General features: G+C 47.0%; 1 protein-coding gene across 1 annotated transcript in view; it reads left to right on the top strand.

Moving 5' to 3' along the window:
• The window catches only part of PREX1 (phosphatidylinositol-3,4,5-trisphosphate dependent Rac exchange factor 1), a gene marked incomplete at its 5' end in the record, with an annotated part of 115,040 nt that overhangs the window by 12,817 nt on the left and 86,201 nt on the right, over positions 1 to 16,022 (top strand). Inside the window, 2 exon segments of the mRNA XM_077460609.1 lie at positions 5,712 to 5,815; positions 6,594 to 6,643. Coding sequence (XP_077316735.1) covers positions 5,712 to 5,815; positions 6,594 to 6,643 — 154 coding nt within the window.

Raw genomic sequence — 16,022 nt, 5'->3', positions numbered from 1 at the left:
AGGGCAGTATAGGGACTGGCTAGGGCAGTATAGGGACTGGCTAGGGCAGTATAGGGACAGGCTAGGGCAGTACATAGGCAGGCTAGGGCAGTATAGGGGCAGACTAGGGTGGTATATAGACAGACTATGGTATTAGGGACATGCTAGGGTAGTATAGGTGCAGACTAGGGTAGCATATAGATAGGCTAGGGTAGTATAGGGACAGGCTATAGTAGTATAGGTACAGACTAGGGAAGCATATAGACAGACTAGGGTAGTATAGGGCAGGCTATGGTAGTATAGGAACAGGCTAAGGCAGTACATAGACAGGCTAGGGTAGTATAGGGGCAGACTAGGGTAGTATATAGACAGGCTAGGGTAGTATAGGAGCAGACTAGGGTAGTATAGGGGCAGACTATGGTATTAAGGGCAGGCTAGGGCAGACTGGGGTAGTATATAGACAGGCTAGGATATTATAGGGGTGGGCTAGGGTAGTATAGGGCAGGCAAAGCGGCCCGGGGGCCAGTTGTCATCATGACACACAAAACTGCTGGACAAAAAAATCTTGGTCGTCAATTTGCTGTATAAATAGAAGAGGAGAGGTGGCCGTGGTTACATTTGCTGCCCCTCTCAAATTGCTGCCTGGGTCCCACTGGCACCCCTGGTAGGGCCTGGCCCTGGGGGGGGAATCTGCTCTGCTGCCTGTTGTATCCAAGACTAGGTAGAAGTGAGGAGCTGGATATGGATCCTCTACCAATAGACATGAAGTCTTTAAGCTGGCCATAGATAGACCAAATGGATTCCCCCATCCATGCAGGAGAGGGGGATAGAGGAGTTCTGAACAAACACAACATTTCCAACAAGCCTGTTTATGAGAAGTCAATCATCAGGTCAACTTATCAGGAACCACCATAGATCACCATATAGATAGATACAATATTCCCAGCTTTAGTGGAGCCAAATGTCTTGGATCTCTATTGTTTGTGACATGTCCATTGTCTGGTATGAGATGTCCTCGTTATCTGTCCTCGTTATCCTCCTGCGTGAGACGGCCATTGTAGATGAAGGAGTTGTGCCGCCTCCATACGATGGGCGATATCAGAGATATTCCTACTGTATAGAGACATAAACATGAATTCCTGGAGGAAGCTGGCTTTCGTCTAGACGGACGCTATAAATACAAACACACGGCAATGTAAACATCCTTTAGCCGGAGGAAATCCTGGCATCTTCTATTCGCTGCATTTCCCCTCCTTATACGCGGCCGGCGTGCATCCCAAGCATTGCAGACCATAGGGGCGGATTTATTAAAGATGGAGAGTGCAGAATCGGGCTCACTTCTACCTAGAAACCAATCAGCTTCCAAGTTCAGCTTGTTCAATTAAGCTTTGGCCATAAAACCTGGAAGCTGATTGGTTTCTATGTAGAAGTGAGCCGGATTTAGTAAATAAACTCCCATATCTCCTACAATGAAATGAATGGTGGACATCTCACCTCCCTTCCCCCATTCCTATTGTAGTGCATCCCCTATAAAGCCGCTGGTGAATTTAATCCTATTTCTCTCTTAGAGGACTCACAGCCAGGCACACAGCATTTCCGGTATTCTTCCACTGGCTCCAAAGAACGGTCAAGGGGGGTGTCTTTTTGTGAGCATGGAGAGGGAGGGGGGAACATGGAATACCCCAAAAACTGCAGAACAGATCAAGTCGAGGACCCCCTTAACTTATAACTGCATTTGTACAACCCCCCACCCCAAAAAACAGAATGTCCCACAGGATCTGTATACTGATGGCGACTACTACCCTCTCCAGAGGTTCAGCACTACACTTAGTCCCTACTCCTCAGCACTGGGGTCATGTATTCGCCTAGCCACACCATCATTGGTTGCCTCCTGCCAATATCCATCAGGCTCTTTCTAGTGGGGAGACATAGACTCACACCACCAATGGTATAGCTGGACTCTTCCCCACCAACTTCCTCCTGGCTCTCTCTAGTCAGCTTCTCCAGGCTCTACCTAAACCCCCCTGGGCCCAAACCTGCAAATAGCCCCCCCCACCCACCCCCCACAGCCAAGCCTAGCTGGGACCTCGGTGGCCCCTTGATGGCTTCCTCTTGAACCCCCCCCCCCCCCCACCCCAGCACAGGGGGCTCCTCCTTCAGGACTGGACCCAGGAATATTACACACTCCTGTTCAGACCACAGACTATTTATGGACTCTCTCCCCACCTACTGGGCACACCTCCCCAGGGAGTGGCTAAAGCTCCATAAAAATTCAGGCTGTCTGCTCTGTACTTCCCCCCCCCCACTATACTTCTAGAATTCTCTAGAAGACAGGGAGGAGAGCCTGTGAAACACTGAGCAGCCCTAAATAATCAACCCCTGATTGATTACAGAGGAGCTAACCAAGAGAACCAGACTCCACCTCCTTATGTTAGGAGGTGGGAGAGGTGTCCTGTAGTCCAGCAGGAGAGAATCAGGCAGGGCTGATACCACTGCTTGACTGCAAGAGCAGAAAATGTCAGTTGTTCCTGTCAGAAATCCAGTGAGCTCTCGACTTCCTGCAGTGAGCTGACGATGCTGCCCCTCCTGCACTGCAATCCCAAGCAGTGTTGTCAGCCTTGTCTGAGTTCCCATCTCTTGGATTACAGAACACCCCCCCCCCCCATTATCTGCAGAAAATATAGTGTTTTGTAGTCCAGCAGAGGAGAACTCGGCAGGGCTGACAACACTGCAGCGGAAGCAAGGTTGTCAGTGCACTACAGGAAGTCGGGAGCTCACTGGATATCTGGCAGGACCAGCTGACATTTTCTGCTGTTGCAGTAAACATTGGTGTCAGCCCTGCCCGATTCTCTTGTGCTGGACTACAGGACACCTCCCCCATCTCCTCTTAACATAAGGAGGAGCAGTTTTGTAGTCCAGCAGAAGAGTACAGAGTCAGCATTGCTTGGGATTTAAGTGCTCTGTCTGTGTACACAGGGTCATAATGGGGGGGGGGGGGATAAGATAATGTACTTTGCAATGTGAAGATGCAGAAGGAGATCTGGTAGGGAGGGAATTGTAGATTGCTGTAACCCTTTGCCCTCCTGCTCCATTAAAGATCTGGCCTGTTGGATTCACATGGAGTCACATCTGATTGTATTGAGGGCTGAGGCCGCTGTGATCGAAGGATTTCCATCCCCCCCCCCCCCCGTCAGCTGCTCAGTCTTGTGAAATCTATTGTGAAATGTCTCTGACTTCTTTTCTTGCTGCTTGTCGAGTAAATTATTTATCTGCACTGAGACGTTTTATCATCCGGCTGTCCCACTCATCCGCTGCAAGAGAGACGGCGCCCCCTGCAGCCCACAGTATGGGGTACAAAGACATTTGTGTATATCATCCTTTTATATCTTATATTTCCACCTCTGCGGCCGCACATGAGAAGCCCTCGCACTGTGCGTGTTACGTGTTCCCATACACACGGCATGCCGAAAAATAATGCCCAAAAAATGTCTTCACTTTGCAGCTTTACACATAGGCCTATATAGGCAGCCTGGATTGTTCAGAATCATCTGCAGTGTCAGGGAGACGTCAGGGCCCGACTGGACCGAAATGCATCAGCAATATCCAAATCATGAGATCTTTAACCCTTTGATAGGAAAGACATTCCTGTACATCTAGTGTACAACTGATAATGAGATCTGACAGCTCAGGACACACACAGGGTTAATTACAGTAAATAGACAACTGATAATGAGATCTGACAGCTCAGCACACACACAGGGTTAATTATAGTAAATTGGACTCCCCAGCCCCCTCCTCCACTTTATATAGAAGAACGCTAGGTAGGGTTATTTTTTTTTTTCACTTTTGGGGTTTTCAGAAAAAACAAAACATAAAAATGTGAATGGGAACAAACACTTGTCAATAGCGGAGTGGTGTCCTTTGTTCTGGGGGGCGGGGGAGGGTTGGGGGCTCCTCCCCTTTTATATCCACACTGCGTTCCGATCCCCTCCACATCTGATAAATCCAAAGTTTCCACCATTAAATGTTCATATCATATTCATTATTACTAACATTTATCTAATACAAGGAAATACATGCTTCACGTGGACAGGTCCTTTAAATGTATAAGGGGAAGAGGTGAGGACAGTATTGTAAATCTTGTATATAATATTAGGTAGAGCAGGAAATAGTTAAAACCCCTCCCCCCATTTATTTCTAGCTGTGTGTGTCCATTGGGGAGATTTCCCCTCACTTCCTGTACATGCAACAGGAGGCAAAATAAGAAATCTCTATATGGTTGTCACAGTCGGTACTTTGTAACCTGTACAGGAAATGATACATCCAGTAACAGCTCTACAAGTTGTAACCTTGTCACAGTGTGGTATGGAGTCGTTGCCTGTAGAGTCGTTGCCTGTAGAGTCGTTGCCTGTAGAGTCGTTGCCTGTAGAGTCGTTGCCTGTAGAGTCGTGGCCTGTAGAGTCGTGGCCTGTAGAGTCGTGGCCTGTAGAGTCGTGGCCTGTAGAGTCGTGGCCTGTAGAGTCGTGGCCTGTAGAGTCGTGGCCTGTAGAGTCGTGGCCTGTAGAGTCGTGGCCTGTAGAGTCGTGGCCTGTAGAGTCGTGGCCTGTAGAGTCGTGGCCTGTAGAGTCATTAGAGTCGTGGCCTGTAGAGTCGTGGCCTGTAGAGTCGTTGCCTGTAGAGTCGTTGCCTGTAGAGTCGTGGCCTGTAGAGTCATTAGAGTCGTGGCCTGTAGAGTCGTTGCCTGTAGAGTCGTGGCCTGTAGAGTCGTGGCCTGTAGAGTCGTGGCCTGTAGAGTCGTGGCCTGTAGAGTCGTGGCCTGTAGAGTCGTGGCCTGTAGAGTCGTGGCCTGTAGAGTCGTGGCCTGTAGAGTCGTGGCCTGTAGAGTCGTGGCCTGTAGAGTCGTGGCCTGTAGAGTCGTGGCCTGTAGAGTAAATACCCTTGGTGTCATTAGCAATAGATTCAGTACCCGTGGTATCGTTGCCTATAGAGTCATTACCTGTGGAATGTGCCTGTGGGACCATTACCTATGGAGTCATAACCTAAAGAGACATTAACAAGAGTTATTATCGCTAACGCTATTATCTGAGTCATTACCTATAGAATCACTGCCTATGGAGTTCTTACCAGTGGAGATATTACTGTGCAATCATTACCTATAGAGACATTACCTGTAGAGTCATGACCTGGGGTGTCATTACATGTGGACTGTACCTGTGGGGTCATTAGCTATATGGTCTTCACCTAAAGAGTCATTAACTAGAGAGTCCTTGTATGTAGAGTCATTACCTATGGACTGTACCTGTGGGCTCAGTGCCTGTGAAATCATTACCTGTAGAGCCATTACCTGTGAACTGTACCGGTGTGGTCATTACCTGAAGAGTCATTACCGCCATAGTTATTACCTGTGGGCCCATTACCCGTGTACTGTACCTGTAGGGTCATTGCCTGTGTACTGTACCTGTGAAGTCATTACCTGTAGAGCATTACCTGTGTACTGTACATATGGGGTCATTACACATGGAGTCATTACCTGTGTACTGTACCTGTGGGCTCGTTACCTGTAGATCCATTACCTGTGAAGTGATTACCTATGTACTGTACCTGTAGATCCATTACCTGTGAAGTGATTACCTATGTACTGTACCTGTAGGGTCATTACCTATGAAGTCATTACCTGTAGATCCATTATCTCCGGTCGATCCCTATCATTAATCAATCTCTGGTTTCCTCAGTTTCAGACAAGCACCAATTTAAAAACGAGCAAGTTCTCTATCGCTTCCGATACGACGATGGAACGTACAAAGCCAGAAGCGAGCTGGAGGACATCATGTCCAAGGTGAGACTCCATAATCTGCAGCCCAGTGCCATCCCTAACCAATCTTTCATCACACTTTATTGATCCGTTCATCCATCCATCATATTTCATTCATAGGTGGAGGTGGCAGGTGAGCAGCTCTGGGGTGAGACCTTCTTGTTCCCACACAGTTTGGGGTGTTCCCGCTCCTTTGATCTTATCAATGACCCATCAGGCAGAGTGAGACCTCTGGAAATGTGTGTGGAGCGGAGGACTCCCCAGGGATCTCCCCGCTCTGGTTACGTCCCCAGCATTACGTCCCCGCTTTGGTTACGTCCCCAGCATTACGTCCCCGCTCTGGTTACGTCCCCAGCATTACGTCCCCGCTCTGGTTACGTCCCCAGCATTACGTCCCCGCTCTGGTTACGTCCCCAGCATGTACCAGACACTGGTTTTGCATGGAAAACCTCTAACATTTCCCACAATGCATAGCATGTGGCAGGTCAATATTTATGGTTCCTGGTGTTGGTCGTACTGCCATTAGCTGATTGGACTGAGTGCTCCTGTAGATGTGACCGGGCGCTGACGTGTCACTACCAGTAATCCCCTCCCCCCCTCCCATCCCCCCAGTGTTCATCTGATCATTTTATGTGGCTTCATCTCATTTATTGCCTCGATGTGTTTAAATCCATCAGGTGCCTCCCAGATAGCTGCCGTGTACTGCGCCACGGCTCCCGTTGTGTTTTACGTAATAAGCCCCATTGTGTGTTCTCAGCTGTTCTCAATATTTAATCCGCTATTTTTCCTCTTCGTTTCCCAGGGTGTCCGGCTCTACTGCCGCCTGCACAGCCTGCTGACGCCAGTTGTCAAGTAAGTGCGCAAAAAAAAAGACACGTCCCGCGGTTGTGTGTGGTAGATGAGTGCAAGTTTATAATGGCGCATGCATGAGCCGCCCTCGGTGTGTGCAGGATGATCTGTATCTTAAAGCTGATCTTCGGGATAATAAATACATTCATCATGTCTATTCTTCCTCTTGAAGTGCTAACATTAGCATATAAGCACTTAATATTGACATTTATCCATTAGGAAAACATCATTTTTCTTTATCAGTGTACTTTGTGTATTTCTTCCAGGTCTGTCCAGTGATCCAGTGTGAGACTTCCTGTAATAAAGACCACCCACTGCTGCTCTCTCTCCTTGTGCAGGGAGACTGGTCTTGTCTCCGCCCCCCTCCTGTAGTTTTCAGCAGGCAGCCTGTAGTGGGTGGAGCCTGCTGGGCCCCTCCCACAGCTCTGCTCTCTCCATGTGCAGGGTGACTGGTCTTGTCTCCGCCCCCTTTTGTAGTTTTTTTGTAGTGGGTGGAGCTTGCTGGGTCCTTCTCACAGCTCTGCTCTCTCTATGCAGGGTGACTGGTTTTGTCTCCGCCCCCTTCCTGTAGTTTTCTGAAGGCAGCCTGTAGTGGGTGGGGCCTGCTGGGTCCCTCCCACAGCTTTGCTCTCTCTCCTTGTGCAGGGTGACCGGTCTTGTCTCCACCCCCTCCTGTAGTTTTCTGCAGGCAGCCTGTAGTGGGTGGAGCCTGCTGGGTCCCTCCCTCGGCTCTGCTCCCTATGTACAGCACAGTGATGATGTCACTGCTGCTTTTACAAGGTAATATCTGGGTTTGCGTAGGCATTTGGTGCACACAAGGTAGATTTCTTTCCTTTGCTGTTATTGAGGAATAGGTTGACGTAAAATGTTTGTGTGCCCCGGAGTTCAGCTTTAAGACTTATCCTGGAGAAACACAGGATGGGTGTTCGCCAATTACCCATTGACTTGAATGTGTTGAAATGGGGGTGACGGTCGGGGCAGAGATAGTCTAAAGCAGCTCTATGATGAGGTATTGGCTGTGAGAGTGTCCCCAGGTCTCAGCGCTTGTTAGGAAGATTGGGACAGAATGACATTCGATTTTAGGGCATCCTGAGAATATGCAGCTGGGTGGGGGGGTCACCTCCCCAAACGTGAGCTTTTCATTGATGATGGACTTTACCCATCAGTTCTTAGTTCTTATTGCCAGTGGTCAAGAAAATATTAAAATTGTATCAAATACCTACCTTAATTGAGGTCACCTCCCCAAACATGAGCTTTTCATTGATTATGAACATTACCCATCAGTTCTTGGGTCTTATTGCCAATGGTCAAGAAAATGAAAAATTGTATCAAATACCTACCTTAATTAAGTGGGGTCACCTCCCCAAACATGAGATTTTCATTCATGATGGACATTACCCATTAGTTCTTAGGTCTTATTGCCAATGGTCAAGGAAATATTAAAATTGTATTAAATACTTACCTTAATTAAGTGGGGTCACCTCCCAAACGGGAGCTTTTCATTGATGATGGACATTGCCCATCAGTTCTTATTGACAATGGTCAAGAAGATTGAGAAATTGTATCAAATACTTGCCTTAAGTGGGGTCACCTCCCCAAAACGTGAGCTTTTCATTGATGATGGACATTGCCCATCAGTTCTTAGGTCTTATTGCCAATGGTCAAGAAAATATTAAAATTGTATCAAATACTTACCTTAAGTGGGGTCACCTCCCCAAACGGGAGCTTTTCATTGATGGACATTACTCATCAGTTCTTGGTTCTTATTGTCAATGGTCAAGAAAATGGAAAAATTGTATGAAATACTTACCTTAATTAGTGGGGTCACCTCCCCAAAACGTGAGCTTTTTATTGATGATGGACATTACCCATTAGTTCTTAGGTCTTATTGCCAGTGGTCAAGAAAATATTAAAATTGTATCAAATACTTACCTTAATTAAGTGGGGTCACTTCCCCAAAATGTGAGCTTTTCATTGATGAATATTACCCATCAGTTCTTAGGTCTTATTGCCAATGGTCAAGGAAATATTAAAATTGTATCAAATACTTACCTTAATTGAGGTCCCCTCCCCAAAACGTGAGCTTTTCATTGATGATGGACATTACCCATCAGTTCTTAGGTCTTATTGTCAATGGTCAAGAAAATGGAAACATTGTATCAAATACTTGCCTTAATTGAGGTCACCTCCCCAAAACGTGAGCTTTTCATTGATGGACATTACTCATCAGTTCTTGGTTCTTATTGTCAATGGTCAAGAAAATGGAAAAATTGTATGAAATACTTACCTTAATTAAGTGGGGTCACCTCCCCAAAACTTGAGCTTTTCATTGATGATGGACACTACCCATCAGTTCTTATTGAAAATGGTCAAGAAGATGGAGAAATTGTATCAAATACTTACCTTCATTTTCCCTTTCTGGCCCCAGTCCATGGCAGCCTACAAGTCACTTACTGTTTGTTATTCTTTTACACATTGTTTTGCTGTTTATTTCTTTACCAGTCCGTCTATTTCCTCCTATATATTTTTTTTTTTTTTTACTTTAGCATCACAACCTTCATTTAAAATTTTGATAGGTTGAAAATTTTCAAATCTTATAGCAAAACGGGATGACCCACAGGAAAGGTTAATGGTTGTTTCTGGTGGTTTTATATGATGGGGACACACAGCTGAGGGCAGATTATGAGGGTTCTATACCCCAGAGCCCTCCTCCCCCCCCCCCCCCCCCCGTTTGTTCCGGGTGGCTGAGACCGTACAGAAGAGCCACCATTGTCATGATAAGGAGAGCCGTGGTGAGGTCATCTTATCAGTCACAGTTACCATAATCCGATCAGTCAGGAAACTTCTGACCTGACGGAGATAATCGCCGCAATATGATAAGTGAGGGCATTACTAAACTGACTCCTGAAGGCGAACTCCGTATAAACCGTTCTATCCACATCTAGTGTGACCACGCCGGAAGCATGTAGAAATGTAAAGAGTCTTCCTATCCATTAATAATTAATAACGATAAATGACTTTGTACATTACAAAGAGAAGAAAATCGGTGGAAACATTTCTTGTGCCACCATTTTTGGATACGATATCAGGAGATTTGCCGTCACATCGCTCCAAATATGCATTTCACGTGTTTATTGATAGAACAAGGTCACGTTAAGGCTGAGACGCCTGACCTTTTAGGACATCAGAGGGCCTTTTCATCAAAGTGAGTTAGTCTTCAAGGCGACATAGACTTCAGGGCCTCTAAGGGCGTACGGGCGCCGATCCCTCTATCACATCCCCCCCCCCCCATTAGTAATGGATAGATAGAGCCGCTGCCACCCTCTATTCAGACTTCTGGCCCATTTCAGGATGCCGGGCGCCTAAATTCCAGGGGCGGGGGTGGTAGGTTTTAATTGGCTTCAAAAAAGGGTGAACTTGGAGCGCAGAACATTGCACTCGCAGTCCACCCAGATGTGTTAGAAAAGCAAATTAATATTTGCTTTTCTAACACTGAACTGCCTCCCTGCCAATCAGGTAGCACGGGTCTGATACCCGTCACCTGATTGGCTGAAGGCACAGGTGCCTCTATTTGATGCCTAGCAGAACAGGAAAAGATGCAGGGAGGACACAGGAGCCGTCCCACAGCTTGCTGCCATCACCCTCTGCCTGACCCACCACCAGGATGGGGTAAGTGCTGGGCAGACAGCGGGCAGGCGGGTGGGGGCACAGTAGCGGCATTTGATGGGCACAAGTGGCGGCTATTTTATGGGCACAAGTGGTGACATTTGATGGGCACAAGTGGCCACATTTGATGGGCACAGTGAGGCTGAAATTGATAATTGATGGGGATTATGTTCAGTATTTTTCAGTTTGCCCCCCCCCCCCCCCCTCCAAGAAATTTTAGCACCAGCCGCAACTGCTTCAGTGTGATCTAATCGTCAAGGAAACACAGTTCTAAAGGTGACATAATCCACAAATTGACCTTGTTTCTTAAAGTGACAAAATCCACAATATAGTCCTCGAGGTACCATAGTCCTCAAGGCGACATAATCCTGAAGGTAACATAGTCCTCAAAATGAAATAGTCAACAAGTAGTCCTCAAGGTGATGAAGTCCACAGGTTTAGATAGTCCTCAAGTTGACATAATCCTAAAGGCAACATAGCTCTCCAGACGACATAGTCCACATGTTGACATGGTCATCAAGGTGACATAATCCACAAGGTGCCATAGTCCTCGAGACAATATAATCCTGAAGGCAGCATATTTCTCAAGATGAGATGGTCCACAAGTTAAAACAGTCCTCAAGGTGGCATAACCCTCAAGGTGACATAGTCCACAAGGTGGCATGGTCCTCAAGGTGATGTAGACCACAAGTTTACATAGTCCACAAGTTGACTATGTCCATCATCAATGAAAAGCTCACGTTTTGGGGAGGTGACCCCACCTAATTAAGGTAAGTATTTCATACAATTTTTCAATTTTCTTGACCATTGACAATAAGAACCAAGAACTGATGAGTAATGTCCATCAATGAAAAGCTCACGTTTTGGGGAGGTGACCTCAATTTGTCCTTGAGGTGCCATAGTCTTCAAGACAACATAATCCTGAAGGAAGCATAGTCCTCAAGATGAGATAGTCCACACATTGACACAGTCCTTAAATCCACATGTTTGCATAATTCTCAAGGCAACACAATCCTGAAGGCAACATAGTCCTCAAAATGACATGGTCCACAAGGTGACATAATCCACACGTTGATGAAGTCCTCAAGGTGGCATAATCCTGAAAGAAACGTAGTCCTCAAGATGAGATAGTCCACAAGCTGACATAGTCCTCAAGGTGATAAAGTCCACAGGTTTACATAGTCCTCAATGTGACATTTATCCTGAAGGCAACATAGTCCTCAAGCCAACAAAGTCCACATGTTGACCATGTTCTCAAGGTGATATTGGCCTCAAGGTGACAGTCCACCAGGTGACATGGTTATGAAGGTGACATAGTCCTCAAGTTGTCATAGTGAAAACTATGTTGACTTTGAGAAAGATACCTTTGTGAGGCCGGCTGTGACTTACGTGATGTTTTTAACAAGTGAAACTCATATTTGGAGTTCTGTGACTTTACATCCGCTGATACGGTATCTGGTGGCACCGTCAGGTGCGAATGTGGACTTCCCAGCCTTGCAAGGTGTATTTGGGTTCTTGGTGACCTCACTGGAGGAGTCCATTGTAGCCAACTGCCAATCCTTAACAGTCTAGTTGCTCGGGAGCATTGACACTAGAAATTGTAGAATTGCTTCTATTTTATAAAAAGAAAAAGTACAGCTGTGTGTGAGCTGGTTATGCGCTGCCTTGGAGTTCTACTTTAAATGTAAAATGCTCCCCCTGAATATAAGATCAGCATATTGGGTCTATAGGCTGACACCCCCAGAGAAAGAAGGCTGTAAAGAGGAGGTTCCTCCTGATCTCCTATGGCCCTCGGGGGGGGGGGGGGGGTTATTGCCAGTCCCATAGTGTTTGTGGTCTCAGTGTTGTATGAAAGAATAGACTTCCATCATTCATTGGTAATTGTCCTCACTAGAAGAGGGTGGACAGGGCCGGAGATGGACGGCCTCACCCCAGACCTCCACTAAACCCAGAGGAGCGGCCAGATCTCCCCCTGCGAATTCTTCACCCCCTCCCGTTCCTTTCATGTTCTGTTCTACGCTATAAATCTTCTCCTTGTTTGTGTTCCCCTCTATTAACTCATTCTGCTTGTCTGCCTTGTATACATAATGACAGCTTCGGAGTACCCCCACAGGCACACTGTCTATAAAGCAGCACTTCTCAAACGTTTTACCCTAGAGGAGCCCTTAAAATAAATTTCGGGTCACAGGGAACTCCTAGTGGAGGGACGATGGTTGTCCTGGGGTCCCAGCCCCAACCTTTGCCCTGCAGTAAATCAGATAGCGCCAATGGTGAAAGCTGTACACCAGCCTATCACCCTACAAGGGAAGATGTATTGTCTGATAGGGCCAATACAGATAATGCGGATGGGGCCACTTCTCAGTACCTATTTCAAGTCATTTTCAATTGAAGGGCTGGGGGGCCAAAGCTGCTTTACCCAGGGTCCCATTCTGCCCTACTGTCTTTGGATTCCTGCTATCAGCTCTAAAGTATGGAATCATTTTTCTTCCTAGTAAAGACAGTGGACTGCAACTTGAAGAGCCTCAATAAGGACGCAGATTTCCCTGAAAAATTCCTGCAGTATTCCTATGCCCTGTCCCTGGAAATGGCCCTAGTTCTATCCATTGAAATGGCCCTGTTTCTGTTCATGAAAATTGCCTTGATTCTCTCCCTGGTTGTGTCCGTGGAATTGGCCCTGGTTGTGTCTGTGGAATTGGCCCTGGTTGTGTCTGTGGAATTGGCCCTGGTTGTGTCTGTGGAAGTGGCCCTGGTTGTGTCTGTGGAAGTGGCCCTGGTTGTGTCTGTGGAAGTGGCCCTGGTTGTGTCTGTGGAAGTGGCCCTGGTTGTGTCTGTGGAAGTGGCCCTGGTTGTGTCTGTGGAAGTGGCCCTGGTTGTGTCTGTGGAGGTGGCCCTGGTTGTGTCTGTGGAGGTGGCCCTGGCTGTGTCCATGGAGGTGGCCCTGGCTGTGTCCATGGAGGTGGCCCTGGCTGTGTCCATGGAGGTGGCCCTGACTGTGTCCATGGAGGTGGCCCTGACTGTGTCCATGGAGGTGGCCCTGGTTGTGTCCATGGAATTGGTCCTGGTTGTGTCCATGGAATTGGTCCTGGTTGTGTCCATGCAATTGGTCCTGGTTGTGTCCATGCAATTGGTCCTGGTTGTGTCCATGCAATTGGTCCTGGTTGTGTCCATGGAAGTGGCCCTGGTTGTGTCCATGGAAGTGGCCCTGGTTGTGTCCATGGAAATGGCCCTGGCTGTGTCCATGGAAGTGGCCCTGGCTGTGTCCATGGAGGTGGCCCTGGCTGTGTCCATGGAGGTGGCCCTGGCTGTGTCCATGGAGGTGGCCCTGGCTGTGTCCACGGAGGTGGCCCTGGCTGTGTCCACGGAAGTGGCCCTGGCTGTGTCCACGGAAGTGGCCCTGGCTGTGTCTCTTCAAATGACCTGCTATCCACTAGTACTATAGAATCTCTTGCTCTGCACATCCTATTCCCATCATGTGTCAGTGAAGTATGGGATCTGTATTATTATCAAGATGTTCCGTATTTCATCTGGTATTGACCCTGATTGATGGTACATGTTGTGCGACCTCCTTGGCGGTATGGTACGGGATCTATTCGTTTCCACCCAGCAGACGATGTCTCTGGCTGGTCTGGACTGAGAGCCTCACTCATACATATTTGGTAGCCTGGTGCCATTTGTCTTGTATGTGTATATGATGTATCTGGTTTAGTAGTTGGGTGGGGGGGCATTTTTTACTAATCACTCCCAGGTAGTGAGATAATCGCATGGTGAAGAGTTCCCTTTTACATCCAGAGCTCTGCCAGCTTGTTTTTCCGCTCAGTCCCGGAGCCAGCAGTGTGAACAAGGTGGCGCCTGTCTGAGGTTTGGCCCTGTAACAGTTTTGCTTTAGAAGCAGAATTCCAGTGTTGACGCAGCGAGGGGTGCCAGTGTTTGATGATGACTCCGCCAATCCTTCCAGTCAAAAACATGTTTCGGCAACTTCTCCCGTTCTATTTACATGAGCGCGGCCAGGGAGTTCTGGGGTAAAACCACCTTGGGATGATGCCCATCAGATAAGACGTATTGTGTGAAGGGACTGTAGGCCTTGGCACGGCACGGTGTGGGGGAGGCCGTGAGAGCCGCGTACCGACATATCCCAAACTGACCCGCCACCTGCATTACTCTTATTTCTATTATTTCTATATCTCTGGACCTGGGGGATTATCCCGCACAAATCCTCTGCTGCCCACTTCCCCGTCACAAATATTCGCTTACACTGTCCTTCTCCAGTGTGCAAAGTTCAACACGTCCGGCCAACCAGTGCTGAGTCTGCACACCGTACATCGAGTCATCCCGAATCTCAGGCCGAGAATTGAGAGGAGGTCCACCCATAATTGTCTGCAGATACTCCATTTATAAACGTCCGGTTCTTTCTTCTTTCAGGTCCTCTCATTTCTGTTCAGTATCTGTGGACATTTTTATCTCCCCCCTCATTTGCAACATTCTTCCCACTGATCACCAATGTAAGGAACATTCTTCTCACTGATCACCAATGTAAGGAACATTCTTCCCACTGATCACCAATGTAAGGAACATTCTTCTCACTGATCACCAATGTAAGGAACATTCTTCCCACTGATCACCAATGTAAGGAACATTCTTCCCACTGATCACCAATGTAAGGAACATTCTTCTCACTGATCACCAATGTAAGGAACGTTCTTCTCACTGATCACCAATGTAAGGAACATTCTTCTCACTGATCACCAATGTAAGGAACATTCTTCCCACTGATCACCAATGTAAGGAACATTCTTCTCACTGATCACCAATGTAAGGAACATTCTTCCCACTGATCACCAATGTAAGGGACATTCTTCTCACTGATCACCAATGTAAGGAACATTCTTCTCACTGACCACCAATGTAAGGAACATTCTTCTCACTGACCACCAATGTAAGGAACATTCTTCTCACTGATCACCAATGTAAGGAACGTTCTTCCCACTGATCACCAATGTAAGGAACATTCTTCTCACTGATCACCAATGTAAGGAACATTCTTCTCACTGATCACCAATGTAAGGAACATTCTTCTCACTGATCACCAATGTAAGGAACATTCTTCTCACTGATCACCAATGTAAGGAACATTCTTCTCACTGATCACCAATGTAAGGAACATTCTTCCCACTGATCACCAATGTAAGGAACATTCTTCTCACTATTCACCAATGTAAGGAACATTCTTCTCACCGATCACCAATGTAAGGAACATTCTTCTCACTGATCACCAATGTAAGGAACATTCTTCTCACTGATCACCAATGTAAGGAACATTCTTCTCACCGATCACCAATGTAAGGAACATTCTTCTCACCGATCACCAATGTAAGGAACATTCTTCTCACTGATCACCAATGTAAGGAACATTCTTCTCACTGATCACCAATGTAAGGAACATTCTTCTCACTGATCACCAATGTAAGGAACATTCTTCTCACTGATCACCAATGTAAGGAACATTCTTCTCACTGATCACCAATGTAAGGAACATTCTTCCCACTGATCACCAATGTAAGGAACATTCTTCTCACTGATCACCAATGTAAGGAACATTCTTCTCACTGATCACCAATGTAAGGAACATTCTTCTCACTGATCACCAATGTAAGGAACATTCTTCCCACTGATCACCAATGTAAGGAACATTCTTCTCACTATTCACCAATGTAAGGAA

This window comes from Lithobates pipiens, unplaced genomic scaffold, assembly GCF_037356315.1.
Source record: "Lithobates pipiens isolate NorthernLeopardFrog02 unplaced genomic scaffold, aLitPip1_a1.2 Scaffold_28, whole genome shotgun sequence".
NCBI lineage: Eukaryota > Metazoa > Chordata > Amphibia > Anura > Ranidae > Lithobates > Lithobates pipiens.
This window is presented reverse-complemented; position numbering and strand designations above follow the sequence as displayed.